This window comes from Rana temporaria, chromosome 6 (genome assembly GCF_905171775.1).
Source record: "Rana temporaria chromosome 6, aRanTem1.1, whole genome shotgun sequence".
Lineage (NCBI taxonomy): Eukaryota > Metazoa > Chordata > Amphibia > Anura > Ranidae > Rana > Rana temporaria.
Window position 1 is genome coordinate 63,096,710 of NC_053494.1, and position 18,844 is coordinate 63,115,553.

Here is an 18,844-nt window from a genome sequence, read left to right on the forward strand (position 1 = left end):
AGCAGTTTTCTTGCTGGTTTTTGCAGAGAAAACCGGTCGTGTGTACGAGACCTTAGTGCTAAAGAAGTGAGCTCCAATGGTAATGCTTATCAATTGTTAACCATGCCTAATCATTCATTGCACAGCTGCGTGTGGTTACCTGTGGAGCTTGTAGGCCACACTAAAGCCCCTTGTGCACGGGTGTCATCTTTTCACTGATGTTTACTCAGAAACATGTGACACCTGTGAGCAAGGGGCAAAAAACTGTGTGTAAAGACTTGAGTAATGTTGAGTATAGGCGAGTAAAGGTACATAAGCATATAGATGACTATAGAGGAGTAAAATTCTTCTTCATTGCCAGTATTGTAATATACTCATTTATACTCATGTAAACATTCTTATAGACAAGTAAACACATGTATGCGAGTAAATTACTGCACTCAAACTGCACTTTTTTTGTTTAACTGCTCTGTACTTAACACTGTATTACTGATCTTTACTCAGTTGTGTGCAATGTCTCATAGAAAACAATGCATCTCATTTCAGATCAGTAAAAAAGTCAGCATTTTTTGCTCCCTTGTGCAAGAGGACTAAAGGGGATTATTATTGAAACACATCATCACAAAAATGACAGCACACCTATGGATACCACTAAACATTTCCACTCTACCACCCACCACCAAAGCATCCATTTTAGCCTGGAAAATTATCATACACCTATCACCACTATGCATACGCTTTTATACAGAATACTGAAGACAAAACCAAAAAGTATTAGTATAGTTTAGTAGCTTATCACTCAGAATTACCTTGCGTTATCTCTTCCGTGTGACTTCAAAAAGTTCATATCACGATATCTCGAGAGGAAAGCCACCAACTGGTCATTTGTCCTGTAGAAACAGAAGATACAAAAGATAAAGTCAAAGAACTTCCTACTTGGAGCTGACTGATGTTTATTGGAGGTGCCTATTAGTTTACAAGGTTGCAATAAACTAGAACAAGACAAGCACGTTGCTGGTCTTGTAAACACAATGATGATTTATGGAATGTTTCACTACCAATTAGGCTGCCATTATGAATGCCCTGATGAAGTTGCCCTTGAAACACATTACAAGTTATTGTAACATCTATAACACTTAAAAGCTTTGCAGACCTGTTCTTTAGCTTTTGTACTGTACATTTTAAATAGATCAATGGTTTCCACAGATACTACAGACTTTTTGAATAGTATGTAAGTGTAGATTGTAAAATATAAAGACGATATATTGCTATTCCCTGAAGAGCTTTTAAAATAATGAGTTAAGAACCGAAACTGTGACATTCAGGAGGTTAAAGTGAGAAAACCGCACAGTCACTGGAATACATGTTTTAGCACTGTGGTAATCTTGTTTTGAAAACAATGCACACTGAATTAAAAATTATGAGCAAGGATGTTCTGAGGACACTGAAAGTAGAACCACCCGAAGGTCCATTTCTGAATCTGAACCAGATGAGATAAAGTCCACTGCATAACAAAGGAAACTTCCATCAACCAAGTGGAGGTCACACAGCATCAACCTGATTCTTAGGAACACAACCACCATATCACCCTAAGAACACTGCGTCTGAACCATAGCAAGGTTAAAAACCAACAACCCACCAAAACTACAATATTAAGGGAGAACAGACAACAATATGATGAGGTTAACTGACAGAAAAAAACTCTGGGGAAAGCCACCAGGAGAACAGGTCATCAGAGGAAACCTCGGACAAAACCGTGTCCACAAAAAATGACCAGCTAGTCCAGTATACACAGAAAAGTCTGAACCTTCCAATGCTATCCCTTAGACATCAGTTAAGTTGTTTATATGATAAAAAAGAGGCTGTCTAGCTAGACAAGCAAGTATTGCTAAAACAGGTAATACAAGATTTATAGAATCATTACAATGGAACAACCAAGAACTCAGGGCTTGTAGGGCTTTTACTGTTTAAAATGTTTGTGTTCGATTAATCAATTTTTTTATCGATTAATCAATTAATTATAACGCACATACATTTTTCGGATCACCACCATATATAGTCCCCACTGTAATATCCATAGACATCTCCCCACTGTAATATCCACAGACATCTCCCCACTGATATCCACAGAAATCTTACCCACTGTAACATGGTCCACATCTCCCCCACTGTATAGTCTTACCAGAGAAGCCGGCCAAACACGAGCAGTTGAGGCCTGGTGATGACGTCAGTGCGCCACTCTAGGCTCACCTAGGCAGCCGCCGGGTGTACCAAGATGACCGCTGCTTCGGGAGCTAGGCCGAAGCCGCAGCCTTTCCTATGGCTGAGGCAGCAGCGGAGTTCCGCGGATCATGTGGTGTGCCGATCCGCATATGGTGATCGAAACATTTACGATCCGTTGCACTACTAGTACCGATCAAAAGAATTTTGATCGATCAAAAAAATAATCGAGGAATTAATCTTTAATTTCCACAGCCCTAGTATATTGTAAACCCAAGATTGGTGAAAAGGGGGTGAACATAAAAAAACATCAACACAGCACCCAAAGGTATATCTGGGGTCTGAAAGAAGAACTCTGCAGTACCTGTTTAGCCTTAAGCACAGAACATGGTTATATGAATCTTCTGGACTGCCCCAATCCAGCAAAACTTCTATAACTGTGAGGTGGGAAGCAGGAAACATTGCTTCACTACTAAGCCAATTCACCTAACCAGGATAAAGAAAGGAAAAGTCTCAGGGCAGCCTTCCTTATAGGGCTGCTGGACAACCCCGACAACCCCAAAAAGAGGATCTATGCCCAGACAATCAGGTCTCAAGATGTCCCTCCAGATGTTCCTTATCCTTAATAGGATGCAGCAGCAGGTTCCCATATTGTGTCACCTGCTAATAGTCTTGTGGGGCACAGAGATATCCAGTGATGGTTTTTGCCTGTCATGCAGATAATGTGGGAATAGGGACAGATTGCAAAGCATCATATTTAGGAGCGACAGTGGTGCTAAGAGTAGTACTCTTAGCAATGTCCAGTGCAGAGACCAGATCACTTTGAAGGAAGGACTCCCACCCAGGGGGGAAAGCACTGCAACACCTAGCTGATATTCAATGTAATATTATTTGGGAGAAGACAGAAGAGAACTGTCTGTTCTGGGAAGCCAGAATGGAACCCAAGGCATCAGGGATACCCAAGTAAGGGAGGAGACCCCTCCATCCACCTGAAGAGACTGCCTGGGCAAAACATAAAATATGTATGTCCTGTGTAGAGCCCAGACCCCAAGCCAGTAAGTCAGTAAGAACACAAGATAAATCACCCTGAGAGAAAATTCCCCTACTGCCCCACGCAACCTGACTGAGGAGAAGGGGTGGACTTGACAGTTGCCTGGGGATCCAAAGATACACAAGGAATAGTATTCAAGGGTTGAGTGTAAAGTGTATTTCCACTTTTTGCAGTTAAATCTTCACTATATGTTTGCTATGTGTTTCCATTCACACAGCATACCTAAACAAATAAATAAAATAAAAATCTTGCCTTTTAGATGTTTCTAAGGAGAATGCCTCCTGGGTCTTTCTGGTCAGTCTAAAGTGTCTTTATCCCCACACTGTTTCTCTTGACATACAATGTGGGAGGGCAATATTCAAATGTTTAAACCTTTGTTGGGACAGATAGTGTACTATTTGACTAATTTACAGTGGATAACCAAGAACTATGAACACAGTACAGACAGGATTAATTATGTTAAACATTGCTCTACATACCCCTCCTAAACAATACAAAGCAGAGAGAGCATGTAAGGATTTTTAAGCAAGTAAAACGTATATAGAAATGTAACCAGCAATTTTTTAATATCATTAAGTTGTGCTATGTTAACGGGAACATAAAACAAATATAAAGTTGGTGTTATCCTAATTTGGCTGCAAAAATGGAAATGCACATTAAACCAAACACCATCACCAGCCCATCCAGCCAACTCTTGCAAGCTTTAGGTCCTTCAGAAGGATGCTGAGTGCAAGAGTACAAAAAGCTGATATTTACAGAAGAGGCTGTATAATTATCCAACAATGGTTGTGCTAGGAAAGTGCACTAGGCACTAGTGTGAAGCACAACACTCCGAGGGATGAAGGTGTTCCCAAAAAACACTAAGGGGTAAGGTCAAATTTGGACAAAGCTGGTCCCGGTTAATCTTGTCGGTCAATAGATTCTCCAGGGAAGAATGATGCTGAACGGTACCATGTAACTTGAGACATATACAGTATCTCGCAAAAGTGAGTCCACCCCTCACGTTTTTGTAAATATTTTATTATATCTTTTCATGTGACAACACCGAAAAAATGACACGTTGGTACAATGTAAAGTAGTGAGTGTACAGCTTGTATAACAGTGTAAATTTGCTGTTCCCTCAAAATAACTCAACACACAGCTAATAATGTCTAAACAGCTGGCAACAGAAGTGTTCTGGCTCTGGACTGGGAAAGCACTCTGGGCCAGATTCACAAAAGAGATACTCTGTTTTAGGGCCGTTCTAACTATGTGACTGATTCATAGAATCAGTTACGCATAGCTAGCCCTAAGATCCGACAGGTGTAATTGAATTACACCATCGGATCCTAGGATGCAATACTTTGGCCGCCGCTGGGGGGAGTTTGCGTCGTAAACCAGCGTCGGGTATGCAAATTAGCAGTTACGGCGATCCAAAAAGTTTTTTCCCGTCGTTACGTCGGCGCAAGTCTTAGTTTCCCGTCGCAAAGTTAGGGGTACTTTAACATGGTGTAAAATTACTCCACCATGTTAAAGTATGCCCGTCTTTCCCGCGTCGCTTTTGAATTTTTTTGTTTTCCCGGCGTAAGTACGTTACGCACGTCGCGATTCTCAGCACGTCGGGAAATTTGCGAACGGAGCATGCGCAGTACGTCCGGCGCGGGAGCGCCCCTAATTTAAATGGTACCCGCCTTGCGCCGGACGTGTTTACGATACACCGCCGCAAGTTTACAGGTAAGTGCTTTGTGGATCGGGCACTTAAACTGAAAACTTGCGGCGGTGTAACGTAAACGGGTTACGTTACGCTGCGCCACAGGTACGAGAATCTGGCCCTCTGTGACTAACTAACACAGTATACTTAGGTCTGAAATGCACCACAATGCAAAGTTCATTGCCCAAAGGTCACATTAAAAGCTAGCCCTGCATGTGCAGTCCAGCAGGGACTGGAAACTGCCTCTAAAACTAGTGATGAGGAAATACCAATCCGTATAGCTGCTATGCTCACGCAGTTGAAGCAGTTGAAATTCTAGAGTAAAATATCCAAGAAAGGAAAGCCTAACAAAAAAATTGGCAGACTTTAGTCAACAGAGCTGAGAAAAAGCCCTTCAACCTCCTAGGACCCAAGCAAAAAAAAACAGGCATACTGATTAGAAGGGGTGTTAAATGGAAGTTGGCTTACATTGTTTGCCAATGCCCAACCCCCCTGTAAGTTGCAGTATGACCCAACTGTATCTGTGTCCCTCAAAAGGATGATACATTTTTAAACACAAAAATACATTGCAGGCTATTTCATCAGTAGTGTAATTTCCCTTTAAATACAATTACAGTGTAAGTCCATACTATAAAATTAGCAGCTTAATAAATGATCTGTTAACTTTTAACTTAGACAGAAGGAGCTGAGATTTCCTCCCACTATAATTCGTAAATTGATGAGTTAAGACGAGTAAGGCCCTCTTTCCTTGTTTACTCATGTGAGCTTAAATGCCTTCCAGGGTCATGCTTTGCATCTCCACTTGGCAACTATAGGGAAAAATCTTCCTCTGTATAGAAAGCTGTGCAGATTTCCACATTTTATGCTTGGGTAGTTCTCTATCTTACTGAGATGAATGGACATTTACTGAATTTACTTAGCAATCCTTCCACATGAAATAGTTTCAATAGCCAAGTTCTTACTCTGCATTCCAAGGCATGAGAAGATGCAATTTAGTACTAAAAATGTAGGAATGACTCATAAAGGATTTTCCTTTAAATTTTTTTATTTTAGAGCTTGAAAAGCCAAATCTACTGTATATGTCCCTATATTATAACACAATAATGATGTATAGTAGCAGCAGACGACAGAAAGTCCCAGCAAAAATAATCTGGGTGGACCCTTCTTTTATGTACAACATGATTGCTCCACATATACATAAACCAGGTTGCCATGGTACCACCTGTCCTCCATCAAAATTTTACAGGGCACTATGTCATGCTTTCAAACACTGAGGTCCATTATATCATTGCTTTCTGTTACATCAAAGCCGGTAAAAAAAAATCTGTCATCCTGTGTTCTGTAGCAGCATTGTTACTGGCATCAACAGCACCAATGGCATAATTTCTGGAACGGAGCTCACAATTCCAATTTCACTTCCAATTGCCAGTTAAAGAGCAATTGCATAAAAAAAAATGTTTCTTTTTATTTAATTGCTGGTCCTGCTTGTAATTCTGATACAAACAAACCTCAGGCTATTGAAGGGCTGTAATGTGGAGCTAAAATAATTTGTGCTGTAGGTGCCAATAAAAGAATGAGGTAAAGAACATTAATTTAGAGTATGAAACATAGGTATAATGGGAAGCTGTGCTTACATGCATACCATATTGTATGTTCACTCTCATCTGTGGTAAGAAAACAAGGGCCAAAGGGCGAGGTATGGATTGGGGGGGGGCACGCCGTTTTTTTCACATTTTTCTATTGCCAGAATTTTTTTTATTCAGCTGTCAGCGAGGAAGCCCGTTGACAGCTGATGAATCATTCATTGGTAAGGATGCAGTGGCTGGCTTCCCAGCCTGCTCCTTAAAGAGGAAGTAAACCCATCGCAATTAAAAAAAAAAAAACCCTGCAAGAGAAAGGCATAATGAGCAAGTATGCACAGCATACTTGCTCATTATGTGTCACTTACCTGAGAACGAAGCCCCGAAGTCTGCCTCGGTCCCGTCCACTGCTGCCTCCATGTCCCCTGGAGCTTCTTCCTTGTTTTCGCCGCTCCAGCTGATCCCCATGCATGCGCGAAAACACGGCATTAACCCTGTTAATGCCATTCACAAGAACGGCACCGCTCAGTGTCTATGGTGCCTGTTTTTTGTGAAAAAATCTCCTTAACCGTGTAGGTTAAAGAGATATTTCTTGCACCTACAGGTAAGCCTTAATTTAGGCTTACCTGTAGGTGCAAGTTGGAACAGTGGGTTTACAACCACTTTAACAACCAGCTATTCACTGTTCCCGGATAGGGCAAAGCCTTGCACCTGACCATCGGTCAGATGCATTTCTTTAGCCAATCAGGGCTCAGAATGCACTGTGCAGAGCGCAGTGCATTGTGGGGTGCTCAAGGGGCAAACATTCCACTGAGCAATCTGCACCCCACAATGCACTGCACAGTGCATTCTAAACCCTGATTGTGTGAAGCAATGCATCTGACCGCTGGACAGGTGCAAGGTTTTGCCCAATCAGGAAAATAGATGGCTGTCATCTGCTGTCGGGAGTCTTCCCCATAGTGGAATGAAAAAAAAAAAAAACACATTGCGGGCAAAAGAAAAATGTAAAAAAAAAAAAAAAAAACAGCAAAAAAATGAATGGCATGGGGTCACCAAAAATCCATACCAGACCCTTATCTGAGCATGCAGCCTGGCAGACCAGGAAAGAAGGGGACGGGCAGGCGCCCCCCCCCCAACCAAACCAGGCCACATGCCCTTAACATGGGGGGTGCTTTGGGGTGGGTGGGGTGACTCTGCTCCATGTTGATGGGGACAATGGCCTCTTCCCCACAACCCTGGGCTGTGGTTGTGGGGGTTTGTGGGCAGGCTGCTTATCAGAATCTGGAAGCCCCCTTTAACAAGGGAGCTCCCAGATCCCACCCCTATGTGAATGAGTTTGGGGTACACACAGTATTTGACAACTCCTTTTGTTAAAAATAAAAAAAAATGTCCCAGATGTAGATCCATCAACAATCACGACGCCCGCCGCACTGCAGAACCCGAAAGAAGAAAAAAAAAAAGCTCCGCTCACAACAAAAGCTATGATAGTTCTTAAATAGGTAAAAATTGGGGCCACCTAGTGAAGTAACATGGTGGCACTGCCCCATTGGACGTCACCGGCCCAGCATGCACCGATAGATGTCACATGGGGCGGTGCCACCGAGTGATGTCACCAGGTGGCTACGCCCCTTACTTATTTAAGAACTGTCAGGTGACTGATTAGACACTTGGTGGTTAGCCTTCATCGTGGGCGGAGTCCCCCACCACCACAAAGCGACTCCTATGAGGAGGGCATGTGGCCTGGTATGATTCTGCAGGGGGATGCTCGCTCATCACCCCCTTTCCTGACATGCCGGGCTGCATGCTCGCATAAGGGTCTGGTATGGATTTTCCCCTTCGAAGGAAAACTGTCATGTGTACAAGGCCTTATTCCTAGTCCTTGTTGAGGACATGTGGCCTGGTATGGGGGGGGGGGGGACACTTTACAAGCAGACTAAGGGGATCCCCAGCCACTATATTTAAAGCGTAACTCCACTTTTGGTGAGGAAAAAACATTCCTCCCTTGGTGATCTATGTACATTGCAAGAATTATAATAACCTTTGTTGCAGATTCCTACCTTTTTTTATTCTGATAAAAATCCCTGTGTGTTTGTCTGCGCCTCTGTGTTCAGTGAGTCTAATGGGAGTGGTTTCATAATTATCAGTCAGGTGTGCAGCTGCAGAGCACTAATGAGGAAAACTGCTGGGCCTGCATCTCTTTAGACGTGTTCCTAGAAGTCTGACTTGTATCTTAGTGCAGACTTTTGGGAAAATTGGTAAACCAATCACACAAGCAGTAAATTATGTTTTTGGGGAGTGGTCAGTACACATTCTGTGTACAGAACAACTCAATGTAGCCATATTGCATTGCATTTATAGAAATTTACAGTGGCTGCAGTTTGAAAGGGAACGGTAATTTTTAATAACATTCAATTACAATATGACTTGTATCCCAATTGTACATGCTATATTATTTTTTCTTTATTTTCTATGTTTTCCCCCACAACAAAAGTGGAGTTACCCTTTAAAGGAATTTTTCATTTTTATTGTTTTACTTCAAGCATTATTAAAATCACTGCACCTGTAAAAACAATAGTTTTTTGCATTGATACATGTTATTTAGGTCAGTAGCTGGGCTCTCCATACACTTTTTTTATGGCATATAAGCCTTCTAAATGTGGATTTTTGATTTTTCAAGTTCGGGTCCCATAAACTTTATTAGAGTTCATGGCTTGGGTCCAAACTTTTTACATATTCGGCAGTTTTAGTGCAAACCGAACCAGGGGGGGGGGGGTGTTTGGCCTAACTTTAATCCTCATATCATTCCGACATACTACATTACAAGTGTGACACTAATGTTATGATCAAATAAGCAGTGCAGAGACACATAGGAGGTGATTTACTAAAACTTGTGCACTCAGAATCTGGTTCAGCTGTGCATGGTATCCAAATTAGATTCTAACCTCAGCTTGTTCAATTAAGCTTTGGACAATAAGCCCAGTTTCACACTGGGCTGCGGGAGTGAAGCCGTGAGAGTTCAGCCGAACTCGTACAATTTCACTCCCGCTGGCAGTCCCTATTTCGGCCGCGATTATAGAGACATCTGTGCAATTTGCGGCAAATACCGCCGTTTTGACATGCGATTTGACATGCCAAATCGCATGTCAAAAGGCACCAGTGTGAACCAAGCCTAAAACCTGGAAGCTGATTCGTTCCTATGCAGTGATGCACTCTATTTTGAACTCTCCAGTTTTAGTAAATAACCATCACACTGTGCCAAGCTAATACAGTATTCAGCTAAGCTCTTGTTTTTCTAATCACATGACCTATAAACATTAAATTCATGCAAATAGAACACAGAGTGCTGCATTATGCAAATAATAATAATATAATTTTATTTATAACTTCAGTTCAAATTTTATATAACAAAAAGTATCCTTTTTAAAATACATTAACATACATATATCCAGTGGAAAAAAAAACATTTATGTAAATTCCCAAGACAAGAATGCTTAATCTAATTAGAGATATTGGTTTAGCTAACCATGCAAAGTATAAAACATACATCTCATTTTCATTTAGTGTTGTATGTTCATTGGTGGAGAACACTTTACATTGATATCTCCTGAAATCACACAATGCCTTAAGCTAATGACAGGAAAGAGAAAAAAGCCCACATAAAATGCCAGACCAGTATGTATTCAGGAGCCTCAGGACAGTCAGGAAAAGGACAAACACTCATTATAACTTCTTTTTTTCTAATTTGCTGAATCTTCACATCTCGCTTCATTTATTCATTAGGCAAAACATCAACCCACTTCATTGCTCTTTAATTTGCGTACAAACTGTTTCATCATTGCCACAGCATACTTATTCTAGTCTAGCAAATAATATTTCTCAAAGCATTTATATTATTTGAATACTGCCTATATCAGCAATGAAAAATACCATAGCAAAAAAAATAATAAAAATAGTACACTTTTATTATTTGTATAACCAAAGATAACTTCCATGTATACGCTAATGGATTTTTAGCTATGGCTCCATTCTGGAAGGCCCTTACTGTAGATTTTAGCATGTAAAAACCTTATTTAGCACAACCCCCGGAGGAGCTGCTGGTTTGTTTTGGGTGGCATGTTACCTCGTGGCTCTTTCACCGTCCTAGGGGTGTATGGTGCATATAGCATACAACGGAATGTCCACGACAGGTGTCTTTTTCTGTGTTCTTTATTACCCAGCCGGGTAAAAACATTAAAACTTGTGATGAAGAGTAGAGGTGAAGTAAAAGAAGAAGTAGCAGACTCAGGCGCAACAATAGGGAAACAGTCCTGCTCCCGACAATGCTTTGCATTCTCCACCACTCTAGCCAGAGTGGGTATTGCGTACCTGGACAGGCCCACTCTCACTGACCTGGCAGCCAGGGTATCGCTCGAACTTGATGGAAAAGTCTCTGCCACAAACCCTCCTGAAATGGACTCAGGAAAAAAACCTCTGCCACAGGCCCTCTCTGTGATTGTGATTACAGAGATGATCCTCCTTGATAGTTTTCAGGTACCGACTGGCAGGTGACCAGCCTCTCAGTGTATGGTTTTTCGAGACCCTATTGGATCGCCAGCCTCTCATTGGCTCTCCTCAGATGGACTCCCCACTGAACAGCTACCTCACTTGGGATCTTCAGGATTGGGAACCCAGTCGACTGGGCTCCCTGCCACAGCTCAAATGTTCCGGACCAACATGATCCCGGAAACCAGGAACACCGTGTGGCACGCGCACCCCGGACTAGAAGGCCATTACGCCGGGGCGTTGTGATGCGCAGTCACCCGAAAGGTGAGTCCCGCACTCTGAAGAACCCAGACCAATGGCGCCTGCCCCATAAATACCCTCCCCCGGCATGCACAGCGAGGAAACTCCCTCCTGATTGGCTGCTAGGGAAGAGCACCTAAACCTCGACTCCACTGCTGCCACCTATTGTCCTGGGGTGGGTATAGCACCCTACCCACCCCCCCCAAAAGCAACAGAATGATCCCACAGCACAGCCAAGCTGGGACAGAGACCAAAATTTAACATATTAACTGGATCAGAGACAGTCCCCCTCTAAAATGTAACTAGCACCGGTACTTTGAGGTAACCAGGCACTACACTTAGAACATAGAAAAATGTATACTACCCTCACATCCCGCTCAACTTCCATAAAAGCTAAAGCAGAACGAAACCCACTGATTTAATGGCTTCCCAAAACAGTTCAGTTGTTAAGTCAAGGCATAATTTTAATGATGTTTACAGTTGCCAGTGTGATTTTGTTAGCTCTTAAGCAAATTGTCAAGCCATCAAATGGCTAATCACATGTGCAGATCCATGGCAACTGCAGAAGAAACAGACTAAGATGGCAGCTTCCTTTATTTTAAAGAATAAGAGTTTTGTTTAAAGTGATTGTAAAGTCTATTTTTTTCTCCATAAAAATAACAAACATATTAGAGAGGCAAGCACTGAATTCACAAAGCCAGTGCTTCCAAATCTGCATTGGGTTTCCAAGGCCTAAGTCGGTGTAAGTGGAAGTGGGCGTGAGCCATGCTAATGAGGCGTGACCCCATGCAAATGATGGGCCGAGCGCCAGACAGATACATATCGCCAACTGCGCATGCGCCGTCCCGTGGGCGCAACTCAGTGCGCATGCTCACAATCACGTCGGAACAACTGCCTAAGATACGTCGGATCAGTGCCTACGGCGTGAACGTAACTTACGCCTAGTCATATTCACGTCTTACGTAAACGTCGTAAAATACGTTGGCTTGTGTTCCCTGGTGCAGTCCTTTGCATGGATGCTGCTGAGTTACACCTCTTTTATGGGGCATAACTTTACGCCGGACGTATAACTTAACGCGCACTGCGTCGGACGGACATACGTTCGTGAATCGGCGTATCTCCCTCATTTGCATATGTGAATAGAAAATCAATGGGAGCGCCAAATACGTCCAGCGTAAATATGCGCCCACTCTACGCCGGCGTAGGCAAGTTACGTTGGTCGGAAGAAGCCTATTTTCAGGCGTATCTTAGTTTCTGAGTTCGGCGCATAGATACGACGGCGCATATTTGCACTTACGCGCCGTATCTCGAAATACGTCGGCGCAAGTGCTTTGTGAATCCGGGCCATAGTAGTTATATAGGTAAAATGAAGAGAGAACAAAAAAAAATGGCTTAAAACTGAGTTTTACAAGATTAAACTATATTCTAATTGTGGTATTACTACCCTGACTAACAAGCGGATTCTTTAGAGACACTTTAAAATGCAATACATGCCAGGATTTAAATGGACCATCAAGCAGGTGGCTGTCATGTGGAAACATAAATTTTCCTTTAGTGTGCTACAATTATAAAATGAACAGTCAGTTACCATGACAATTCTGTGTTCATATAAATGTGAGCAGATCAGATGCATTAGACTCAGGACACACCAGTCCTCAGCTCTTGTGGTATGGTAGGCAATTAATACTGTATGAACTACACAGCTAACATCTTTTTATTTCTTTATTCCAGTAATATCTAATTTGTTATCACATATCAAAGTATATGAGTATTCACCTTTAGTCAAACGTTTTTTTCAAATGTCATATCTACTGATAAGTGATCCTTGCAAGTGCTGCACCAATTATTATGCAATTTTAAAGGCCCAGAACAGTAACCGATGTTAAAAAAAAAAAAAAAAACTAATTATTTGATTAAAATGCAAAAAAAAATGATAAAAAATAAACTTCAGTACTCAAATGTTTATACCTTCAGCAGAAATTTGAGGCATTCATATTTTGAACTTGTTCACCCCTATTTTTGTAATTGTTTAGAATGTTTTAGAATATACATACATATGTTTTTTTTTTTAAATGCTGATCATGAATAGGAATGATTCCACAACTCTTTTTGGTCGAACCCTTTTATCCACAGTGATGGAGCCCCCTTCTACTATGAGCATAAGTTCTAAATAAAATAGATTTTCACCCAGATGCATTACTAACCCCTTTTCTCATCCTGGATCATATCTTCCTTTCAGCCCTACCTATAAAGGCTCGTACACACGATCCAACTTTATCGCCATAATTGTCTGACGGACGTGTTGTGACGGATAATCCGACCGTGTGTATGCTCCATCAGACAATTTTTGGCTGAATTAATGACAACAAAAGTTGGCTGTTCATGCTCACCAATTGTTGGGCAATAAATCTGTTACATCGGTTTATCTGATCGTGTGTAAGCAAGTCCGTCCAACTAAAATCAAAAGTACAAACACGCATGCTTAGAGCCAGTGCTAAAGATCAGACAACAATAGCAGCAGTTGCCCAAAGGGTGGCGGTAAAGAGTTGAAAAACAATGTGATTTGGTGAATGTTGACTGAAAATGTTGGGCCGTGTGTATGCAGAACAAGTTCACGCCCAATGCCCTTCGGACCAAAATACATGGAAAAGTCCGCTGGAAGTCCGATCGTGTGTACGAGGCTTAAGATGCAAGCAGCACTACTGTCCTCTCACCAGCATAAGCATTGGTTACCACTATCCTGCTCTATCCGCAGTGCCAAAGCCGTCCGTCCCCAAAGGACTGGGATCTCCTAAGCTACTTTCAGGATGGACAAATGTCTTTGTAAACATCTGCATTGCTCTCCCCTTCCTCACTGCAGCTCTTGAGATCCTTAGATTACTTTTCTATCCTGGGCACCTGGGTCCCCCCAATGATACATTTATGATGGAACAGGAGACACGTGAACTCCACTGAGATACCAATTTGCTGGAAAGAAAAGCCCGGTGCAAAATAAAGGAAGTGCATGGGCGGAGGGCTGGCATGGCAAGGGAAACAGGGGCTGGATGTTAGGGAATTTGCAATAGGTGGGGTAGTGTGTGGGAGGAGGGATGGAGGTTATAAAGAGGTGACTCCTCCTTCCCGTGTAACACAACCCCTTAGGAAAATTGTCATGGCAGGTGTGGATCACCTTTTGGCACAGCTGCGGGCCGAAGCAGCGGCACGGGCCGAGATTGGCTTCAGGAGACCCTGGGACCGATGCTGGTGCGACCGACCGACCGACGCTCCGCAGGCCAGGGGGAGGGAGTCAGCGCAAGCTAGGCAGTCCCTGAGTGCTTCTCCCCTGACCTCTCCCCCAGAGCTAGATGTCACTCTGGGAATCCCCATTCCCGGGCCCCTTTGGGTCCCCCCGCGAAGCGTGTCTCTGCTGGTGCTGGGGTGGACGCTGGGAGGAATCCCCTACTTAGAGGGCGGCCGGTCCGGTGGTCCCGAAGCGGCCACTAGGCCCAAACAGCGGGCCCCGCCCCCGGTGTTGCGTCATCGTTACCTAGAGGTAAGCCTATAATAAGGCTTACGTCTAGGTAAAAAAGAATATCTCATAAACTTTTAGAAGATATTCCCCTCGCAATGAGCCGCTGACAGCAGCAGCACATGCGCACAGGGGATCCTCAGCTTAAGGCCCGGCAGACGCCGGACCTTGCCGGAAATAAGTCTTGCGCACATGCGCGGGAGTGACAACATCAGGCTCCAGACACTCACAGCGCTGGAGCCGCGATACCCGGAAGACAAGCCAAGGCAACATGTCAGCTACCTTGGCATGGACCAGGTAAGTTACAGATGCCTCGTTCTAAGTATGCGGTGCATGCTAGCTCATTATGCCTTTTGCCTTACAGGTGACCCCAAAAAAATAAAAAATTGCTATGGGACTATACAACTGCTTTAAAGGGGTTGTAAAGGTAAAAAAAAATCCCTAAAAAGGTTCCTTTGCCTTAGTTCAGTCCTCCTTCACTTACCTCATCTTTCGATTTTGCTTTTAAATGTCTTTATTTCTTCTGAGAAATCCTCACTTTCTGTTCTTCTGTCTGTAACTACACACAGTAATGCAAGGCTTTCTCCCTGGTGTGGAGAAAGCCTCTTGAGGGGGCGAGCAGGATAGTCAGGACACCCACTAACACACAGCTCCTTTCTCTATCTGCAAATTAGAGAGCGTCCTGACCCTCCTGCTCGCCCCCTCCCCCCTCAAGAGGCTTTCTCCACACCAGGGAGAAAGCCTTGCATTACTATGTGGAGTTACAGACAGAAGAATAGGAAGTGAGGATTTCTCAGAAGAAATAAGGACATTTAAAAGCAAAATCAAAGGATGAGGTAAGTGAAGGAGGACTGCACTAAGGTAAAGAAAGCTATTTAGGGAAACATTTTTTTACCTTTACAACCCCTTTAAACTACAATACATCCACTAAAAATAATGGATTAGGCCAGGTCATGAAAAGTAAAAAGCCTACATTTGGTAGTGAAAGCAGTCCTTAGCTTATCATTATAAATCAGCTGATATCCATGGACTGTAAGGCCCCGTACACACGTCCGAGAAACTCGACGGGCAAAACACATCGTTTTGCTCGTCGAGTTCCTTGTGAAGCCGCCGAGGATCTCGGCGAGCCAAGTTTCCTCATTGACCAACGAGGAAATAGAGAACATGTTCTCTATTTGGCTCGACGAGTTCCTCGTCGGTAGCCTCGGCCAAAAGTGTACACACGACCGGGTTTCTCGGCAGAATGCGGCTCCGATCGAGTTTCTGGCTGAATTCTGCCGAGAAACTCGGTCGTGTGTACGGGGCCTCAGTGATCAGGATTTTACAGTGATAATACAATAGTAACAAAAAAAAGCAAAGAGGAAATCTTTATTTTTTTTTACCAAAGAGGTGTACAGTGAAATCGAAAAAAAAAAAAAAAAAAAACAGCAACATGGTGCATTTCCCCTGTAGAAATAGGATATATTGTGCCCAATATTCTATGTTAACACACACACAAAAATATGCTCTTGGTAATATGGAAAACTTGATCAGGCCCAGGACAGTTTCCAAAACCTTGCTGTGCAGCAAAGTGGAACCCAGATACATGGCAAGCACATCCAATCTGCATGCACTTCTTTTGACCTAGGCATGATGTGTGCTTATTGTGAAGCTTGTGCACAGCATACAGTACACAGCACCAGGGGAAAAAAGCTTTTAGAAAATTTTACCCAATGCATTGAACCTTAGGCCCCGTACACACGACCAGTTTCCTCGGCAGAATTCAGCTTCCGACCGAGTTTCTGGCTGAATTCTGCCGAGGAAACTGGTCGTGTGTACACTTTCGGCCGAGGAAGCCGACGAGGAGCTCGACGAGGAAATAGAGAACATGTTCTCTATTTCCTCGTTGTTCTATGGGAGCTCTCGTCCCGCCGAGCTCCTCGGCGGCTTCAGTGCTGAACTGGCCGAGGAACTCGATGTGTTTGGCACGTCGAGTTCCTCGGCCGTGTGTACGAGGCATAACACACCGTGTATTAAAGATACATTTCAGGCAAATATAAAAATATGATTTACGGCGGTTTTCTATTCCTTTAAAAAGGATTACATCTATTTTTACATACAGCTAACATACTGTAAGTAACAGAATCTGTCTTTTCTCTGTAATCTCCTGCACAGTAGCACTCGGGCTGTGATAAAGAAGGGCAGCACTAGGAGTTAATCATACTCTGCTGCATGCACATGTGATGACAAAGGACATCAGAGTGAAAAAATTCCATCTGTGTACTGTTGCTCCTTCATTTGCTAAAACGGCAGGCTGCAGAAAGGGTGCTGACACCACAGTAAACAACCCATTCAGTTTAAAATAGAAATGCAAGGCAAAATGTTTGTGTATATTCTGTATACTTAGAAGAAATTATAAGTACCCTTTTTTTCTTTTTAGTGATTACATGACCTCTGCTCTCAGCTGCATTGGGGTTTATGGAGCTGGGGGTGGAGACTGCAAGTAATAAGGAAACAAGAAGAAAGCAGTATATTAACCACTTGCTGACCGCCTACTGCAAATTTACTGCAGCAGGTTAGTGAAAAATCATGTACCTGTACATTATTTTGGGCAATAGACACTGGGGGACACGCGTGTGCCGCCGGAGGCATGATTGCACACTGATTGGACACAGGGGGTGCCAATCAGCGGGCTGGCAAAACCCGATGTCCACTGGCCACCCGCAATTGTTCTCGGTGGAGGCAGAACGTCAATCTGCTTATGTGAACAAGGGTTTACTTAAAACCCCCAAACATTATATATATATGTTTTTCTAACACCCTAGAGAATAAAATGGCAGTTATTGCAATACTTTTTGTCACACCGTATTTGCGCAGTGGTCTTACAAGCGCACTTTTTTTGGAAAAAAGTACATTTTTTTTATTAAAAAATAAGACAACAGTAAAGTTAGCCCAATTTTTTTATATATTGTGAAAGATAATGTTATGCCGAGTAAAATGATACCCCACATGTCACGCTTCAAAATTGTGCCCGCTCGTGGAATGGCGTCAAACTTTTACCCTTAAAAATCTCCATAGGTGACGTTTAAAAAATTCTATAGGTTGCATCTTTTGAGCTACAGAGGGTGTCTAGGGCTAGAATTATTGCTCTCGCTCTAACGATCGTGGTGATACCTCACTTGTGTGGTTTGAATACCGTTTTCATATGCAGGCGCTACTCACGTATGCATTCGCTTCTTAGCGAGCTCGTCGGGACAGGGTGATTTATTTTATCTATTTATTATCTATTTATCTATCTATTATCTATTTATACATTTTATTTATTTTTATTTATTTTATAAATTTTTACACTGAAAAAAAAAATGGACCACTTTTATTCCTATTACAAGGAATGCAAACATCCCTTGTAATAGAAAAAAAACTATACTGCCACCGCACATACTGCCCCAGTGTGAAAGGGGCCTAATTCTATCACCAGAAGACTTGCCCAGTCACTAATTTCAGTCTTCTGAGATAAATGACATACTAAAATCTCAAGGCTTCTCCCACCCACCATGGACTGATAGGGGAATGCTGCAGAGAGTGGTGCCACAACACTTGGTGCCCTCTCTGCATTTTTATTCAGTACCTGCCCACTACCAGAAGATGAAAAGGGCAATGAGGAACTGTAATGTTAAATAGTGAAAAACGGTATGTATATATTATTATGATTATTTAATTTTCTTGTTTTTTATGGGAGCAAACTGGGGTGAGGGGGGCTGTCAAGCCCAGAGTTGTGCCTTAACTGTAGTAGAGAAAGAAGTGCCCCCACTTCTGACTGTTCTGCGTAACAGAGATGGATCACAAATTCTTTGGACTTTGCATTTAACTGGTTGATCAAATTTTAAAATGCAATACCTGCAATGGAACAATCTCATCAAGGTAGATATGACATTTACACCTTAAAAATTTCTGCTTATTAGAAAAAAACATAAAAAAAAATCAGTTTTTTTAAAGTCACTGCATCTCCAAGATTTACCAGTGAATAGCTAATCCAGCAAGGTTATTACTGACTG

General features: G+C 42.7%; 1 protein-coding gene across 1 annotated transcript in view; it reads right to left on the bottom strand.

The window, feature by feature from the left end:
* Positions 1–18,844, bottom strand: part of XYLT1 (xylosyltransferase 1) — a 421,691-nt gene that overhangs the window by 108,670 nt on the left and 294,177 nt on the right. The window contains exon 5 of the mRNA XM_040356908.1: positions 789–869. Coding sequence (XP_040212842.1) covers positions 789–869 — 81 coding nt within the window. The remainder of the gene's footprint in view (positions 1–788; positions 870–18,844) is intronic.